General features: G+C 36.5%; 1 protein-coding gene across 6 annotated transcripts in view; it reads right to left on the bottom strand.

Moving 5' to 3' along the window:
* EPHA7 (EPH receptor A7) overlaps positions 1-19901 on the bottom strand; it is a 294990-nt gene that overhangs the window by 139402 nt on the left and 135687 nt on the right. For 2 of the 6 annotated variants that reach the window (XM_014881436.2, XM_014881438.2), the window contains exons 11-17: positions 16094-16279; positions 15480-15541; positions 14243-14452; positions 13030-13179; positions 8424-8617; positions 7155-7310; positions 1781-5985 (exon numbers count right to left, since the gene is read on the bottom strand). In XM_014881436.2, coding sequence (XP_014736922.1) covers positions 5871-5985; positions 7155-7310; positions 8424-8617; positions 13030-13179; positions 14243-14452; positions 15480-15541; positions 16094-16279 — 1073 coding nt within the window. In that variant the 3' untranslated portion in view covers positions 1781-5870. Of the gene's footprint in view, positions 1-1780; positions 5986-7154; positions 7311-8423; positions 8618-13029; positions 13180-14242; positions 14453-15479; positions 15542-16093; positions 16280-19901 lie in introns of those variants that run through there. The other 4 variants (XM_014881441.2, XM_088162033.1, XM_088162035.1 and 1 more) reach the window with 2 other exon arrangements.

Below are 19901 nucleotides of genomic sequence, written 5' to 3'. Positions count from 1 at the left end.
AAGACATCAGTTATTTTTTAACTTGTGGTTCTTTTTTTGGTCATTCTAATTAGACATTAATTTCACCCAATTTGTATGGTATAAGTGCTAAAATCTGCTATCATTATACAAGACTTAAGGAGAACTACTGTAAAATCATCTGAGAGTAAATATCATCATAGTTCATGTCTTATTTTCAGGTTTTTATTGTAAAATTCTTCTTTCATGTTTCGATTCAAGTCTGCTTGAATGAGTTGTGTATTACCAGTTGCTTTCCCATCTGTCTCAATTTAGTCTCTTTGACAAATTCCAATCTGGCCTGAAGAAAAATCAGAGTACTGAAACCACTCTACATTACAATATTAAGTATATTATATTAACAGTGTCTCTTACTTAAAAAATCTTCACACTCCTTAACTCCCCTGCCATCAATGTCTTGTAGAGCCCTACAACTTAGACATTGTGAATGACTTCACAGTACTCTCTTTTTACTCCCTCCCATCTTCTGACTTCTCACCACGTACCAAAGTGAGGGTTTTCATCCATAATTTCTAACCTTTTATAATCTTGCTGGATGTAACCTACAGGGTGCACACATCACTCCTTTCACTTTCAAACTGCCTAACCCTTACCAACCCTGAAAGTGCTCTGAGAATTTCATGGATATTATAGACACACTAATTTTATCCCTTAGCCTGTCCCAACAGATTTGGCTCTAAATGCATGTGTAATTGTTTTAACTTAAAAGTCTCCAAAAAACAAATCCAGAGGAAAAACTCTCACAAAAGTAGCTTGCATTCTGCCATTACTCTTTCATCAGGATATTGCAAATTTTATGCCTATTTTTCAAATCCCTATATGGAATGCATTACAAAAATGAGCAGCCCTATATTCCCTCCCTGATCCATTTTTGCAGGAACCTTAATTGCAGAACTGCCTATTTCCAAGTAAACAGAGGTCTGCACTATGCAAACAATAAAGATCTCTGTTTAAAAGTAATTGTTGGCTACATCTGAAACCCTTAAGGGAATGTGAGAAAAAATATAGGCTGCAGCCCAGGATTTCTTGTTTTACTAGAAATTTGTTTTAGACTAAGACTTTTGAGTAGTCTTGTAAATCTCAAATCTACCATATGCAGGTCCAGTACAAGTTAGTGGGGAAAAAAATTCACCTGTTTCCATATATCAGTTAATTGATCAGAAGTACAATCCTAACAATACTCCATCTGAAGATGGAGAAAACCTGTGATAGTTGCTCAGCAAATCATAGCACCAACTCTGAATACCCCTGCAGCACCTGCTGCCAGAATGGCTCTTGGCTAAGAATTTGTATTGCACTTTTCTAAAACAGCATTTGTCATTCTGTATGGGAACTGTTCTCTTCCATGAGAACCTCAAATGTCACTTGTTTAAAATAAAACAAATAAGAGAAACAATCCAGCCAACAAACAAAACCCACCAAAGACCAAATGCATATCATGAGCACATCAGTTTTAAACCACACGCAAGGAGGCAATGAATTAAGGATGCTTTAGCTCTAACATGTCACAAACATACTTTTAAAAGGTGAAATGACCATTTTTTGCCTGAGCTGTCCTTTATTCCTTTCACACAGCCAGTGGACTGCTTCATGCCATTACTGGGCAACAGAATGTTGAGGGCTGAACCTGCCCTCATGGCAGGATGTCTCTGTATGGCCTGGCATTATGGCTGTAGTGACACGATCACCCTCCCAGTAGCAACCCAAAAGTCATGGAAATTAAGTCACTCTCAAAATTGCTATATATGAATTACTTAGAAAATTAAGGACAAATTATTATTTGTTTTTTATTTCAACTACTAACCAATATATGTAAAAAAATACCAACAACAAAACAAAAATAAACCCCATTCATCCCCCACATTAAAGCAATAGTTTTTGTAACATTCAAAACAGTGGAAACTATTCATCTTATATTTCTATTAGTGGAGAAAAACAAATTTAATTTAAAATCACTTTTTCAAACTCCCTCAGTGGATGCCAGATAATTCAAGCTTAAGCAAATATAAAAAAACCCTCATTTAAAATTGAAAATAATACAGACAGAGCTCAATTATTGAGATATTAAGGGCAACATTCAATTTGAGATACATTTAAGCATCTTTGCCTCCTGGAGATTTTACATGACAAGGCTTTAGATAAACATGGTTTTGCAAACAGCAACTATCATATCTGATCACATAACCTCTGGATTAAAGCAGTATGTCAGCAAATATTTCTGATTATTTAAAATATTAAATAACTGTAACTTACTAGGCAGGTCTTCCTCAGAACAATCACAAAAATTTTTAAGAATTGATATCCACATACAAAAAGCATTTAGATGGCCTGTTACAAATCTCTGAATAATGATAATAAAAAATCACCTCTCTCTGTAATAAAGCCCAGTTTAAATACATTCTGGGATATACCAGTGGTGGAGGAGCTGCTTTTCTATGACATTCAGCTTGCAAGGAAAACTTTAGCAGCCAAGGACAGATAGGGCAGGAATCACTTTACCTAACTTTAGCTATATAGATATTAGATGCCTAATTTAAGCTAATCATCTGGCTTCCCTCTACATCTAATGGAGATGAGCATTCCCAGAGGGAGATTCATCCTGCTTTTCTTTAGGCATCTCTCTTCTAGATGCTTGCAGATGAATAAAGTCAAGAAAGATCAGTCTTACTGACAGCCTGATAATCTGTCATTAGCAATGCACAATGTCCAAATTCTTTGAAACAAAGCCAGAACTGATTTTTTTTTTTCATCATTTAGCCTTTCATTCTCCCTGTGACCCAACTTTTTCTTCAGTTCCTCCCATGAACATCAACTTTCTCTGGCACTTTGTTTTTCTTACCCTGGACTGTGTTTTCTGAAACCTGGGGAACTGCAACCAAGTCCAATATTTTGCTGCTCTACCAGTTACAAATCCATTTACATGCATGTGCTCTAAATTGCAGTAATGATCTGAACATGTAGATAAGTTATCTGATTGATTGCGGTTGATCGCGATTGTGCTTTCTGGGTCTATTCTACCACTTTCAAATGTGTAAAAATCTGTGGCAACATTAAGGCAGTCAAGGTATATAGATGAATGCTAAAATATATTTACTATTCAAAGAAGATGGCTTAAACCAAACCAAGAAAATTAAGGAAGAAATTCCATTAGGGCCCTCACTTGTACATATGTGAGCCCAAGTCACCACACATGCTTCAAGGCCTCTGTGCTTCAGAATATTAAACAAGTCCTAAAGGTGAAGCCTGGCCTCAATTTTTTTGCATTTAGGGTTTGTAGGTTCTCAGCAATACCAGCATTGCTGCATCGCACCTTTGATGACCAAGCCCTTAGAAACAGTAGCCAAGATTTTAAGGAAGCAGGTTTCTGAACTTAGACTCCTAAATTCTTACTGAGTGCCTAAAGCAGCAACAAGACTGACAAACACTCTGCCCAGCTGCCCACAGATGCTCACCCCAGTAGTGAGGCACTCAGCATTTGGTATAACACAAAATGGATGCTTTTTAATTGTGTATTTATTAATTGTGTTCTAATGGCTACTTGAAGTGCCTTGGCCGAGTGCTTGCGTGCACTAATTCCAATATTGGGCATGCAGTCTACTCTGCGTCTTACTGCTACAGATTTTTTAGAAAATTAATTTTAATAGTTAAAAAAACAGCTTGAGCTGCATACATGAAAATAACTCCGTTACTACTGAATGACAATCTAATACGAAATAAGAATAGTCACCTTTTTTTCTTACTCTGCCCAAATCCAGGCAATAAATTAGGCTTCTCAGCATGACTGTAAAGTGCTGTGAATTGTATAAACAATCATATATGGACACTGAAAAATAACCCTTATGCACATTGCATTATAGTTCCAAAAATATATTTACAGTCTATTACAAAGATTACAAATGGAAGTGTCTATGTATCGGGATTATGCTAGTTAAAAGCTTTTTACAGATTTTCTTCAACAAAGGTGGGTGGGGACAAAAAATTAGCATAACCAAACTGATTTTCCTAGTGAAACAAATAAATAAAATGACAAATATAACACTGTACAGTGATCTAAATAGAGGGAGAAAAAAGGAGGGGGAAAAATGATGCATTTAAGTTTTTGATAACTATCTTTGGTCCTAAATGTGGGAAAACACATTATGTAGCACTGAATATACATGTTTGTTTGTGATGCTCTGCAAGTAAAATAGAAAAATATAGTGCATTTTCAATGTATTCAGAGCTCACTACACATTAATGTGTGTACAAAACAAGACAGTATAAATAAAATTTACAAGTTTTACAAAGGAACATTTACAAGGTTTTTCTTTTGTTTTTATTTTTTTTGTGTGGATGCCCACATTATCAAACCAGACCAATTTATGACTGATCCCTGGGATCTTTCTCTATCAAAATCAATAGAAGCAGCCCAATTCTCTTTGGAAGTACAGCATTTCATCGCTGGGGTAGTTCACAATTTTCAGATTTTTTAAAAAGCATTTCTCTCTGGTTCATGTACATTCTTGCAATATCTGTAAAGACTCTTCATTATTGCTTATGGTAATTAAATATTTTAATGAAACAAAATTTATATGTACGTAAATGGTGTAAAAAGATATTCCATTGAGCAACTACCTTTGCATCTCTGTTCCTGTTCTTTTGTGTCTGTGTGACCACGCACATGCATGTTTGTTCAGAGCAGCAAAAGCTTGTAAAAAAATTGAAAATTTTGAACTGCCCCTTGTCTCATGCTCTACAGTTCTCATATAAAAGCTATGTCCTTATTCTGACAGCTGGACTGCATACGGCTTAAACTCATAGAAAATATACACCAGCTATTTATTTCTCTTAGATTTGCTAATGCAGAGTACTGAAAAAAAAAGTGATGTGCTCAGATTAAATGGTTTAGGTAACACTGGAGAACTGCACCCGTACTCTGAGACACTCCTACAATCACTTGTCCATTCAATGCTGTGTCTCAGCAGGTTTACAGTTGTAGATCTACATCTTAGAATATATCTCAGCTTAACTCTAGTCCATTAAAATCATCTTGCAAACAATTTGCTAAAAGTGCCTAGAACTACTTAGGGGTCATTATTGCTTTTCTTTTTATTTACTTTTTTTTTTCTCTTTTATTTTCTTTTAAAAGATAGCATATGTATAACCTTAAAAAATTCTTTAAAAAATATCAGAGCTCTTGGCAACTTGCATTTTCCTGACTCCCTGCCAATTAGCTAGCCATGTCAATACGGTGTTGATTTAACAAAAGGAAATGGCACAAAGGGATACCAAAGTTTGGATAGATATACATTGCTTGGTCATGCTTCTTAAATCTCTAGGAACTCAAATAATCCTTCAGAGGTACCCAGTGTAGTAATGTGTCATTGAATTAGCACTAAAAAGGTCCAAAGATATAAACATCATACTAAAAGAAAGTCTTTATGAAGAATAAACACAAATGATTAAAAAAAGATTCAGAAATCACAGATTTAAGGAAAATATTTTGTTGAATTCAACAATAATATCATGATTTTATCTGACAAATATATTCTTTCTTAAATTTTTATGTACATTTAAAAAGTCTATTAGATAAAAAGGAGGTTAGAGAGCTCAAGGTGTTTGTATGTTTATTCAGGTAGTACTTTGTTTATTGTCACTGCTGTTTTCCTTGCCACCACTGGTGGATCCTAATTCCCTTTTCATAAATTCTGGTGGCACTTAGGAGTTCAAGTCTGTAGGTGCTTCTTGTAGCTCTTCTATTCACTGCAGGAAGGACCCAGGAAATCAAGTGTCTTCTAGCAGCACTTCATATATACTGAAGGCCAGTGCTGTTCTCTCAGTCTGTCACCTCCCTCATAAGGGAGAAATGTCTATCACACTTGGATGCCAGTGCCGTGTAAATGTAGCATTTGTGCTCTCATAGTCTGAATGCTGCTCATGATTTTCTTTTGATGACCAACCAACGTGATCCCTAAACTCATCACATCCCTGGGGAAGATAAATGCGTACATTGTTAATTTTTCAACTTAGACTGCTATTGTATGGTATTCAACTGTGAGTCAAAGCTATGCAGTGGTTTGGGCTACAGGGTTCTGACACTGAAGCTACGCCGTAACCTCAGCTCAGTACTGGGAAGTCCATATAGGCACTGTTCAACCTCTCAGCAACTAGTGCAATTACATGACAAGTGTCATGTAGTTACACTGTGCAGGTCTCCACATCTGAGAAGGAGGTCAGCATATTTTACATTATGGTAATCTTTTGGTGTAGCTTTTAAGGACACCCGAAGACCAAGACACTTCTCTCGTAAAATGCTTCGGGTAGTTTTCAGGACAAAAGTATATATAAATAAAAGATTTTTGGGATCATAGTCTGTTTCCTAAAGAGATGCCTAGATGCCTTTGCATATTGACACATATCCATCATGCAAATGAATGAGGAGCAGCAGTTTCAACTTTGCCCCTACTAATGCTAGAAGCTTGTGGACTCTGATGACAGTTCCCAAGCTATAGGCTGAGACCCCTAGTGACACCAGGCAGATAAGAATAGGGTTGAAATCTTGAGAATATTGGGTTAGAAACTTGTTTAGAAACCCACCGCTCTCTAAGAGGAATTACATGTGTTTGGCAACCATCAGGACAAGAAAGTTGCTTGCAGGGTGCCAAGAAGACCTGTTTTAAGATGACAGTACTGATACAGGCCGTGTTTGCCTTCAGAAAATTGTTTTGCTTCTACAGACTTATTCTGATGCAAAGTCCTGTCTTGCAGGACACAGACAGCCCCCAGCCAATTAGAAGAAAATTCCACATCTTCCCAGAACACATCGGGAAAAAGGTACCAATTAGGCGGTGGAGGCAAAGTGATTATTTTCCTATACATACATACTTTGGAAGGGGCCACATTCTTCCTCAAATTCTAGTCCCTTGGTGTTATTCAACTGGTCTGAAAAGCAGGGAAAAAAGTGATGCCACGCAGAGGTAGCGGGGTATTTGCCCTTTCATGAGGTGCTCTAATACAGCATCATCAGCTCCTAAAATGGCTGGTTTGACCCCAAGTACCATGTTTGTACTCAGGGTAAAGTTTTGGAGTTGAACATTTTTATTATTGTACCTAGAAATTCCCTAAATGCAAGTTAAACATGCCCAGTACTAACTTACTCAATAGTCATCCTGGCAACTGATTCAAGAGAGTTGTAGCCTGCTGCTGTGAAATTATCCTTATATCTTTCCATCTTAATAGCTTGTAACCATTCGCCTACGGAGCAGAAAGTGGTAAAATCGGGAGTGTTCTGGTCCAGAAGAGGGCTAATTGGTCTATGGAGAAGGAAAAAGGAAAGTAAGTTGTTTCCAAAGAGAGTAAAACATCAGGGAGTATTTAGCAAGGTGAGAGTCAAGTAAGTTTTGGGTATTAAAAATGTCGAGAGTAGAAAGTAATAGGCCTTTATATACAGTTTAGATTATTCTGTGAATAGCTCTTGACTGCTCTATAGCTCACAATATGTACTTCTTAAGCTTATTCACATAAAAGATGAAAGGTCAAAGTGAGCAAAATCAGCCTAATGGACTACTGTTACCAACAGAAAATCAACCTTATTACCTAGCATGACAGCAGCAGTCTCTATATTGCTGAGTAAAATAAAGATGCTATTCTTTAATGCATCTTAGAAAACACAGTAGTAGCAGCTATTCCCATTTTTCAATTGGATGGGACAAAACAAAGACAAGGGAAGAGCAGAGACAAAAAGTCTTAAGGTCACACAGCAAATCAGTCAGTAGAAGAATCAGGAGCAGAACACAGGCCAGTTGATTCCCTAGTACAGTGGTCTAGCTAGCAGATCAAAAGATTATCATGATTAAATAATTCACCTGAAATTTATGAAGAAGCCATTAAAAACTACATCATGAAATACAATGAGATGCAATCACTGAAAGGAGTTAGAGCCAGAAAATGAAAGATAAAAATCTAGAGTAGCATGTCAAGGTACATTGGCCAAGCATGAGTATTGTTAATTACTATTTCTACTGTAGCAATTCCTAGGGCAAGGGATGCATCATATAAAACTACAATAGACAATGATCCTTGCCCTCCAGACTTTATGATTTTAAGAAACAAGGAAAACATAGACTAGTGGTGAGAGTGCGGAAAGACTGATGAGCAGGCAATAGTTTACTGAGAAATGTGTTAGTTCCACGATATTTACTTTATTTTGGTTGTTTTTGTTTTTTTTCTAAGAAAGTCCTTTTTTGTCTTTGTTTAGCATGGTAAAAAAAGAAGGGCAAATGAGGGAAGAGAAGAACAGGGAACAGAAAGGAGGAGAAACTGAAAGACAGATGAAATAAGTGTGAACTGGAACCAGCCACCAAGCAGACCATCCAGAGCCCAGCCATGTGCACCGCCATAAGAACACACAATAAAGCTTTTCTTACCTGCTACAGGTTCCCAGTGGGGTTTTCAAGCTGTTTGGATTTCTAATCATTTTGTCCAGAATGCCAACTATCTGCTCAAACTTTGGCCTTTCACCACGTTCCTTCTGCCAACAATCCAGCATCAGCTGGTGCAGTCCTGCTGGGCAATCCATGGGTGCTGGCAAACGATAGCCTTCTTCAATTGCTTTTATAACCTAGTAGCCAACATAGTTAATCATTTTTCATCAACAGTAATTTAAATAATATGCATTGCTATCCAGTTCAAATATGTAAGAAAAAAAAATACAAAATTTAAAATTTTCCATTGGTGTAGCAAAAATACGAGTCTGTTGTTTTGACACTGGCCTTCAGGTTTTCAAATAATTTCCCCAGCTTTACCTTTGGGCTTATTAAGCATATTGCTCTATATGTGCAGAACATAGCTATATTACCTAGACAAGTGAGTAGCAGGGAACAACAATTAAATTCACCAAGGGAGGAACAGATAGATTGATAAATGGAGTTATTTCAGAAAGCATTATTACTAGCCCCAAGGTTTTTATGAAAGAGTGTGTGGTAGCAGCAACTGACTTTTAAATGGATGGATATCTGTGCATGCACATATAAAATACAAGAAGCCTGAAGGTATTATAAAAGGTTCCAAGAAAAATGTTTAGCAGATAGAAATTGTAAGGGAAAAAAGTTGTATTTTATGTCTAGCCATGTTATATTAATGATAAAGAACTGTGTTGTGTGAGAGAGAAAGACCTGGGTAAATGCTATTTTAATATATCACAGAAAGTTAGATTTAATAAGAGATGCTGCTAGATGATGATATGATCAAAGGACAGCATAAATGTCTGAACCAAGAATTACACCCACCCATTGACTTCCTTAGCCAAGTCCATTTAGATTTAAGTAAAAAATAAAAATGGATAAAGTAAAATCACAGCAAACTGCTGTAAACCTTGAGGGCAGAATAAAAAAGCACATCAGGAAGCGAGGCAGATAAGAAAAGCTAGTGAAAAAGGGCTAAAACACTGTTCATGGGGGATTTCAAGTAAAGTGACATTGACTGACACGGCAGCATTAGAATTGCTAAGAAAGGGTGCTTGTTCCTGAAGGGGAGTGCATAGGACTGTCTTCTCCCTCATTTTGTACAGAAAGCAGGATCAGAAGCTGTTCTGGATGTAGTTCTGGGAAGCAGATCTGATACAATAAACAAAGTTGGTGAATATCCAGGTATTAGTAAAAAAAAATAACCTCAGAAAGAAAATATTCTTTAGGTTGTATGAGAAAACACATAAGTAGTGGACTGCGAAGTAGACAGAACTGCAGACAATACAGAGCGACCTTCAAAAAGCTGGCTGAAATCCAGCCAGGTTTTGTATCAAAACCTTTTGCATAAAAGAAATTTTGTGAAAAGAGAAGGCATAGCCCAGTGGTAGGGCACTGACTGCAGTTTTGTGTCATAGAATGTCCTTCTGACCTCAGGGAAGTTGCCTCATCTCCCTAGGCCTCAGCTTTCTCTCTGAACATTTAGAATGACAGTACTGTCCTACAGCTCAAAAATGACTGAGGAATATTCAATTCCTGCAGAAACATCCACACCTTGAAGAACGAGTGCAGTGACCTTTTACAAATGTTGAAGTTGTCTGTCAGACAGGGTGTGGAGAGAGGTTTTCTGCAGAAGAACAGGGAAATTGGAAGAAAGAGCTATATAGTAAAGAAAACACTAAAAGTAAAATGTAAGATCCTTAAGAGCTATATTAAGAGGAAAAAGAAAAGAACAGCTCCTTATGCTTACCAATAGTAATGGAATGAAAGTGAAAAATAATCTACAGTGTGTACAGGACAAGTGCTGTGCTGTGAAAAGTAATGCAGAAATTTCTGATGCTCTAAATGGCAAAAGGCATTAAATACTTTGAGCATGCTATGTATGATTTACCACAAATGAAACAGTTGCTTAAGAGGTCAGAAGACAAAGATCACCAATGAGAAATGGAAAAGTAGGTGCCGGCAACAACAGTGCAACTACCGAAATATCTAATACCCTTAGAACTGCCAAACTATCTACATAAGACGATATCCAAGAATGTAAGGGAGAGTGAAAACATGAATGAAGGGATCAGAACAGGAGTTTTCCCCATTCACTACGAACTTCAGAGAGACCTGAAGAGAACAGGGAATCAAGATGATGATACTGTTTTTGAAAGGCTTTGGTGATACTTCAGAATCAGCTTCTCTGATGTGTATTCAGAGAAAGAAGGGTGAAAACAGGAAATATAAAAAAATGAGTCTGCTAGAGAAGTATGGAATTGCTGTGAATATCCAAAACATTGAAAAAATATTCTAAAATATTGATAAATAAAGTATGACAAGTGTCCACTCCGCTAAGAAAGGAGGAGGTGGGTTCAAAATATCAGTACTCAAATAAAATTAAATAGATGCAAGATTTTTTTAAAATAAGCAAATCTACAACGAGAAAACAGCTGGAGTTCTTACTAATAGAATTGATTTACATTGTCTACACTTCTCACAATTTGTTTGTGAAATTCTGCTTTTGCTGAAAAAAGAGTAAAAGAGAATACTGTTAAGACTATGTTTTTATCATAACCAGGCTCAGGGTGAAAAGCAGGACAGAAGAGGACTGGGTCTGTTCACTTTATATATTGGATGCCAATAAGGAAGTATTAAATATGGGTAACTGGACAATGTAATGTTGTAACTCTGATTATGGTCATACAATAAAAACACAAATTAATGATTATAATAATGGCAAGAAATCCAGAAGTATAGTCTTGCCCTTTTCTGAAGAACTAATCTGCATTGGGGTCAGAAACAAAATGAGAGCAAGAACATCAGCAGTCTAATAGGGGAATGGGAGTTTGAGGGCTACTGTTACTACTCAGGGAAGTTGGGACAACTTTATCAGCCTCTCTATCAGCTCATCCTGCTGGGCCTCTGCAGGGAGTTTGTAGGATGAGTGTTCTTTTGGTGCATCCTAGCTCCAGGTCATTGCTAAAAGGAGGGTTTTGCTTGAAAAGAGTCCACAATACAAATATGAATCCTCCATCAGCCTAAAGACTTAAGGAGGAAGGGCAGAATTAAAGAAATGCTATCTAAAGATCCAAAGTCAGGGAGATCTGGTCTGCTCTATTGACAACATCCACATCCACTTTTAGGTAAAATGACACACATAAAATGTATAAACTCTGTGCAAAATTAGAAGAACACATTTAGAACTTTTCATTCCCATTAAAGACTCTAACTGGTGACTCTGAAGGAGGATAAATAACAAATCATTAGATGAGTCTAAATTCTTGCATCATATATTATCTGTGGGATTGGTAGGATGTGTATATGGTATGGGAGAACATGCCTGAAGATCACAACATACAAGAATATTTTGAGAAAATTTTGAGAATATTTTATAACATCAAAGAATTCTTTTACCAAGCAATTGATGCATCTTTTAACTATGTGCTATTGAAGATGATGAAAGATGCTAAAAAGGATAAAACTGTAAGAAGTGGCAATTACCTATTTTTTGAAAGAGGCTCACTCATGTGCTTTACATGCAATTTTCAACAGAACGAATACTTTTTAAAATATAATAAGAAGCATAAAGATATCAAAATTTCTCCTCTATTTGAAAGTTTTTCCTTATTGTTCCCTGAAAGATAGGTAAGGTTTGCCTTTGAGGCATCTTATATTCTTGTCAGACTTCTTTTATGTTTGAATCTAGTACAGAAGGAAGGTGTCAAAAGAAATGAAACTCTACTGGGTGTCTGGGGAATGTAAATATTTCTCTTTCTCTGCCCCAAGGACTTGTTTGCCCATATTTTGACAGCCATGAAATCTTTGACACTGAGACCTGTCAAATATTAACAACTTTGCACTGTGCCAAACTGACTCATCATCTACACTTTTATCTTTTTTTTTTCAACTTTGATGTTGATCATTCAATCAAAAATTAAAAGAACAATTAAAAAAACCCACTCAAGCCCCCACCTGAAGAACTTCAAATGAGACTCTTTCTGACATCTTTCACACCTGTGTGGCTTTTTCTTGTGTAATTTCTATATTAACAGATACTCCTGTCAGAAGCCAAGATTAACACCCATCTGTTCTATTACTGCTGACCTGTTGCTCTGGATCATATTTTATGCAAACAAGGGTACTGTTAAATCAGCATAATTAACTTAAAAAAGCCAAAGTAGGTCATTAACTGCCACTCAGACTTTTAATAACTTTTTCAAATTATTAATCATTGCTCTAAGGTCAGAAACCTCAGAATTACTTTTTATTGGAAAAAAATTAATTCTTTCCATGCTTAAACATAATAAAGTGAAGAGCCCATATAACTATTTTTGATGTTTCAGTTTTAATTGATACTTAGGACAGAAACCTACAATATCCATGTGGCAAAAAGAAGATTTTGATTTTGGTAAAAAGTGAAAACTCTGTAACTTTTTCATTTTGTGACAACCATATAATACTCTGATAAACCTTATTTCTAAACCAACATTTTATGCATTTATAGTGAAATACATATGTATGTGTTGACAAAATGTAATTTTTGCTTTACTAACACACGTGCACATTCACGAACAGACAAACCTACATCTTGATTTGACATGTCCCAGTATGGCCGCTCTCCATAAGACATTACTTCCCACATAACTATTCCATAACTCCACACATCACTGGCTGACGTAAATTTGCGGTACTGAATGGCCTCTGGAGCCGTCCATCTCACTGGAATTTTTCCACCCTATTGGGAAAAAAAAAGAAAAAAAAAAAAAAAGGAGAGAAGTTCTCTTTTTCACCCATAGAAGTTTCATATAATCTTCCATAGAAAGCATTTGTAATTATTTCCATCAACATCAAGAGCAGCACTTATACCATCTGCTAAAGCTGACCAGTTGCAGAATTTTCAAAGGTGTCTAAGGAAGCTCAGTATCTTAAAACACTTGGAACATAGATACATAGACACTTGTATAAGTTAAGTTGGATGAATTTCTCTGCAAGTGTTTATCCCTCCACTGGTTTTAAAGGGCTGCTTAGATGTCTGATTTACACTAGCCATTTAACTCCTGGCTGGCAGAAGCTAGGTGAGGGGAATCCCAACCTGACTTGTCATACAGGTCCTCTGAAATCTTGGTTTGACATTTTAAAACCAGGATCCCACTTAGAGCTGTGAACACTTGTGTAGTTTCCTGGATCCCTGTGCCTGTTGGAGCAGATTCCAGGGGCCCCTCCTTCCCTCAGCATGGGAAAATAGGTACAGGGAGGCCCCATGGGTGGGAAAGTGGAGCTGGCTCAACAAAAGAAGAAAGAGCATAGTGTGCCTGATGAACGCATATTTAAGAAAAGCGTCCCACCCAAAAGCAAGGGAAAACACAGGAGCTGAGCTTTGTCACAGACTAGCCTCAAGCTAGTCAACCCTTTGGTGGGATAAAATCTAGCTTGAAAAATAGTAACAGGCTACAAATATTTTAATTGACTCATAGTAAATGGGATGTTTAAAATTTTTGTGGGTAAGACTTCCTTATTTGTTCAATCAGAAAATCATGTGGAATGGAGTAATGAAGATACCGTACAAAATTTTTAGAACTTTTCCAAATAAAAATGTATGTTCTTATAAAAATATTATCTCCTAATTAGAGACAGATCTCCTAATTTCTGCAAAGACTCTTACTTTTGACTGGTTAAACTCCTCCCCTATCCTCCCCTCCCATCAATTAATGTGTTTCTCTTATCTATACTCTTCAGCAGATACACTTCTTCTAAATAACCATGTCTCAAAACTATTAAATCCCATTGATTTATCTTACGGTTGTAGTGTAGACAGCCTCTGGATCATCTTCTATAACTCTGGAAAGTCCAAAATCTGATACTTTACAAACAAGGTTGCTGTTGACAAGAATATTGCGTGCTGCAAGATCCCTGTGTACATATCCCATATCGGCCAAATATCTCATTCCAGCAGCAATTCCTCTCAACATGCCCACTAGCTGAATGACAGTAAATTGCCCATCATGTTTCTAGAGGGAAGAAAGGAGCAGCAATTCTTGTTAGTATAGCTGAGAAGAGAAATAAGAATTAGTTTTACAACTTCGCTTTCGACTTATTTACTCCTTCTGTGGCAAAGAAACTCACTTCAATCTCACTTTCTTCAAAGCAGTGCATTCAGTTAAGAAATGTGTGTGTAATTAATGTACTGATAGTAACAAAACTTGCTAAGCGCTGTATATTTCTTGCTAAATCGTGGCAAGTCACTTCTAAGAGAGATTATCTAATGAAGATTTCCTAACGTTCTTATAGCTTGCTTCCATGCTCTTCATCTCTCAGAATAATTATTTGTATCAAGAAAATAAGAACTATCTCCTTTTTGTAAGCCTAGCTACTAATAATTTTCATTCACAGCTTGGAATTTATTAAAAAAAAAAATCTGTTCTCTATTATAGAGTGCTTACATATCATCTCACACTGACCTGCATACCTGGTAAGGAGTCAGACCTGAGAGTTCAGAACACACTTAAAAACCAACTAAATTGTTCTGAATTTGCATTCATTTTTTCTTTGTTCATCTCTTAAATAGAATCATAATTCATTTAGGGATTCTTTTATGCTGATTTACACCATGCTAACACAGAAAAATCCTAGCCCCAAATGGCAGAAGATGGGGCTTCAGGTACCAGTGGTTTTAATTTAATATGGTGGCTATAATAAAACCTGCTGTGTCTATGCCACTAAATTACAAATTCCTAGAATGTCCCCACATGATTCTGTCTGCTCCTCTCATTTCTGATCTGGTTTTGATGAAATAACATAGAGAACCTGCTAGTATTTGTCAAAACTCCATTTCAACCTGAAAACAATTAAAAATACATTTAATTAAATATAATAAATGAATTATAAATATAATTACTATTTTAATAATATTTAATTATATACACATGTATACATATATATTTATATGCACAAGCTTAAGACATATTTTTAAAAGAGGCAGTACATAATATATGTCACTTTAAATATGTTTATATATGTTTTCATTTTGGTACTCACCCTAAGAAATGCATCTAAGGCCCCATTCTCCATGTATTCTATTACAATCATGACTGGTTTCCCTGAAAGCAAAGAAGACAGATATTTGAGAACTGTAAAACAAATGGAGTGCCTTTTTTTGATAAAACGCACACTATTCCTTTGAAGGACTGAATCATTCAGACATTTCTGAGCCCTCCAGCACTGTTACAGAGCTCTAATTTCTTAAATATCTGCATGGAAAGTGGTCATGATTCATAAAATTGAACCATACAAATCAAAAAGTCAGTGTGTTCTCCTAACTCCTGCTGTGTGAACAGGACTCTGGAATAATGACACTTCAGATAATATGAAAGGACATGAGAAACCTTATCTCTCTGCATGGTCTTTGAGGCTAAATGAAACTAGAAAAATAATATGTTTCAAAGTACTTCATCTTTTAATCATGTGTGCATCTAAATTTTTTTCCTCAGGTTGTAGCATAAAGTAAGTATTGTTTTAGTTAGTTACGCATCAGGAGAAAATCCATTAGGAGTGTGCAGTCTGTTCATAATTTGAATCTTTGACCATGAATAAGGCAGAGTAATTTCTGCCCTCGTGCTGTTATTTGACTGACAGACCGAGCTGCTGCTTACCTCTGGTAACAACTCCTTCTAGGTGAACCACATTGGGATGGTCAAACTGTCCCATGATGCTTGCTTCACACAGGAAATCTCTCCTCTGCTTTTCAGTGTAGCCAACTTTCAGAGTTTTTATGGCTACTGCGACGTCTCTCTTGCCAGGAAGCTTTAGACGCCCACTGCACACTTCACCAAACTCTCCTATAATGAAGTAGATCAACGCTGAATTACTTTAAATACCAGTATTTCTTTTTAGGCCTTGATTCCAATAGCCACCTAAGCGTGTGTTTAAATTTAATGTGTTCATATTTTAAATGGATTACTTTGGCATGCGCCTTAAATGAATTGCTGACCCTTATGGAATAAACACTTCAGTTAAACCAACTGACAGGACTGTTATTTGAATATTTTAAAAGACTTGTTAGTAATTTCTTGCATTTTTTCAAAAATAGAAAATAAAAAATGAAGTGCCTTTCATAAGAAAACACTATTATTGAAATAGCAATGTCATCCCTAAGTAAAAATGTGACTCTGCTTTACATTATTTCCTTGCTATCTTTAGCTGCAATGGGCTTTTTTTCTTCTAAAAGGCAGCTCTTGCAGAGCTGCTTTTAATTTAGCATCCTTATGGTGTTAAATGAAGCACTACATTATTACCTTCAAGCAGGATAATTTACTTTACAGATTATGAAATTAAAGGTGTGACTTATAACAATTTTGTTATATTAAACAAACACAACCAAATGCTGCAAGTCTGTAAAAGGTTCTAAACTAACAGACAATTGGAACGTGAAGAAGCCTGTGATAAAAAAGTCTAAACAGCCAGCAGGAATACAAAAAAAAAAAGCCCCACCAACCAAATCTGGAAGAGAAGTATTGGATTCTATCACACAAGAAAGAGGATGGAAGCATGTGAGATGTGAAGCTGAACGGCAATAAATCTACCTCACTATTAACGAGATTATGAAAGATTTAAGAATTGTCCCTTGACTCACAGCTGTGTCAGCAGAGAGCAAAAGTGAGATCTCCAATTCTGCAGACAGGAAGAAAAATATCCTTGTATACATAGAAGAAGAGGGTAGTAACATACATTACTGAATAAAAGGCGACATCTCTTTAAAAAGAAAGATTACTCACAAAAATATTTTATAATCTAGTACTTCAGAAATTCATCTGAAGTTTGAGAGATATGGTTCCAAGTACCTCCTCCAAATCAAATCAAGTCAGAAATTTATCTTCTGCATACCTGTGGAGTGTCTTAACATTAAGGTGTTACGTATACACAAGTATGCAGACACACCTACATCTAAGACATGTTTTAGGACGAGTGCTGAGAGAAATGACTGAACTAGACAAGACCTACACAGAAAGTTTGATTAGAGTATCCTTTTGGGAGAAACCTTCTGGCATCAGGACTTAAGTGAACATGCACACTGGCAAGGTGTCTGGCTGTCAGTGCAGAGAAGTATGCTCGGAAGTTGGGCTGAATGCCTGAAGAGATAGATGTTGGTGTGTTATAATGGATAGGCTACAGTAAGTCTTGTTTATGACACCGTCAGTATTTGAACACTACTGTTCTCATATCAGCCCCAAATTGAGATTTGGGAAAGAAAAAAGCAGTACCTAGGTCTTGGCTTCACAGTTCATCCAAAAAGCTAGAACTTTGACCATTTTTAACTGACTCATTTGAGCAAATCTCCACTCAGTATGGCTCTTTTCACGAACCTTATAGGAGATGACTGCATATAGAATCAAATTCCTGTCCCACACATTCTATGCTATCTGAACCAAGGCTAGCTCAAATCAACTCCACATTCCTCTGTTAATATGGCACTGTACCTAAGCTAATTGACCACCCAAGTGTTCCTGCCTGCATATTATCCTCAACCATCCTTGGACACTGAGCTAAGAATGCCATGAAGTATAGCTGTTACATATACAACAATTAGCTGCTCAGGCTCCTAGCTTCGTGCCTTAACCTCCCTCCTGCACTTCATTAGCAACATGGATGACTATTAATGAATTCACCACTCACCTCACTCACAGCTCCTAACCGCAAGAACTTCCTAAAGGATAACAATTTTCTCTAGCAGTACTTTCCAAAATTGTTTCATTCCATGCCGAAAACAAGATGTGAGCATAGGAGTGTGTCTGTGTGTCTGTGATATTTCAGAGCCAGGTAATTAGGATACTTGGCACAGGAGACACTAAGCCTTAACTCCGTTCCAGCTCTCTGTGATCTGATTTTGATTGATTTCCAAAGGCAGATCACACACACTTGGGCAAACCAGAAACTTCAACTTGTATGTTATGCATTTCAGGCCAGGATGCTAGCCAATGAACTACTTTTATTCCCAAGTAAACAGTATATTCAGCTGAAATGATGCCCAAAAATAAACCGGAAAATATGACAAGAAGAGAGGGAATAGTGCACAGCCGCACGGCCACTAGCTCAGCATGTCAACAAAGCAGAGGCTAAAACAAAGGATGTGTGATATGAACAACTTAACATAGTGGACACCATATTCTGTATCTGACAGGTGGCCACAGCAGGATGGTAATGAAAATGTTGGCGAGGAAAGCACATATCCCTCATGCAAATTGAGCACAAGCATACTTGCACCCTGTTTGTGTCTGAGAGATGTGGCACTACGCGATGTGGCCAGCATTGCTGATGCATATTGAGATTTCTAAGTGGATTTCTGGTGCTGTCACTAGCAGAAATTCCATATTCTTCTTTGATGTATGAGTTTCAGCTGCTGCTTTGGGTCTGTTTGCTTCTGTTGTTCCTGGACTGCATTTCATTTCACTCCTGTTCACTATTTACATCAACAGGTTAAAGCCATAGCTAAACAAGATACACAATATGTTTTCACCGCTGCACTCCTAATTAACTTCAGATTGACTACTGACACACGTTGGTTGTTTTTGCTATCAATTATACTCATTAAAATCAAGAATAAATTCATCTGCAGTCAAGAAAATTAACATTCTGGAATTTGTCATGACAGTGGAAATGCATTTTAAACTATACTCTGCAGCTCAAGTGTTTTCAGCATTTTTCTCAGAAGGCATTAGCAAAATCCAACTGAATATATCTTTGTGCTCTGAACTGTTGCTATGCTGGTAGCTTTTTCACTCAAAGCAAAAGATAAAGCTCAGCAATTTTTCTATGCTAATCTTGCATATTTCATATTTATTAGAAGAGATGCTGCCATTCTGGCATCACAAAAATTACTAGTTAGCAAGGGCTGGATTCTTATGCTCTTACTCATCGAAGGAATAATTTGCTCAGCAGTGTAGTTAATTTCAATGGTACTACTCCTTGATTAAGACATGATTCAACATGACTGAGGTTACTTTAAAAAGACATTGTGAATTCTATGTCTAACGATTTTTTTACAGGTAAAGCAACTTATTCTAGAGATATTTCTTCTTGTGTTTTTAAATAATACTGCAACGTGTAATTTAAAGTACCAAACTACAGGGTGATTTCAAAAGTATTCTACTAATACTTATATAAAACAACAGGAAAGCAAAAGAACATTTCCTCCAGGAATCCAAGGTATTTGATATTTTTCTTACTCATGGAAACTTAATTTCACTACATGCAGTAGTGCAATAAAAATGTCACATATCTTATTAATGCAAACAAATGAAACTGCCTTTTTAGAGCATGAACACCATGGCTTAAGTAGGTGGTAGACAGTTCAAGAGAAAAAAAAGCAATGTAGCGCTGGTGCAATTACAATCAGTCATAAGAAGTTAAACAATAACTTTTTGTATTCATAAAATATCAAAAAGAAAAACAGTAGAAGAAAAA

The sequence above is a fragment of the Sturnus vulgaris genome, chromosome 3 (genome assembly GCF_052056855.1).
Source record: "Sturnus vulgaris isolate bStuVul1 chromosome 3, bStuVul1.hap1, whole genome shotgun sequence".
Lineage (NCBI taxonomy): Eukaryota > Metazoa > Chordata > Aves > Passeriformes > Sturnidae > Sturnus > Sturnus vulgaris.
Note: the sequence above shows the minus strand (reverse complement) of the source record. Positions and strands in the feature narration are given on the sequence as shown.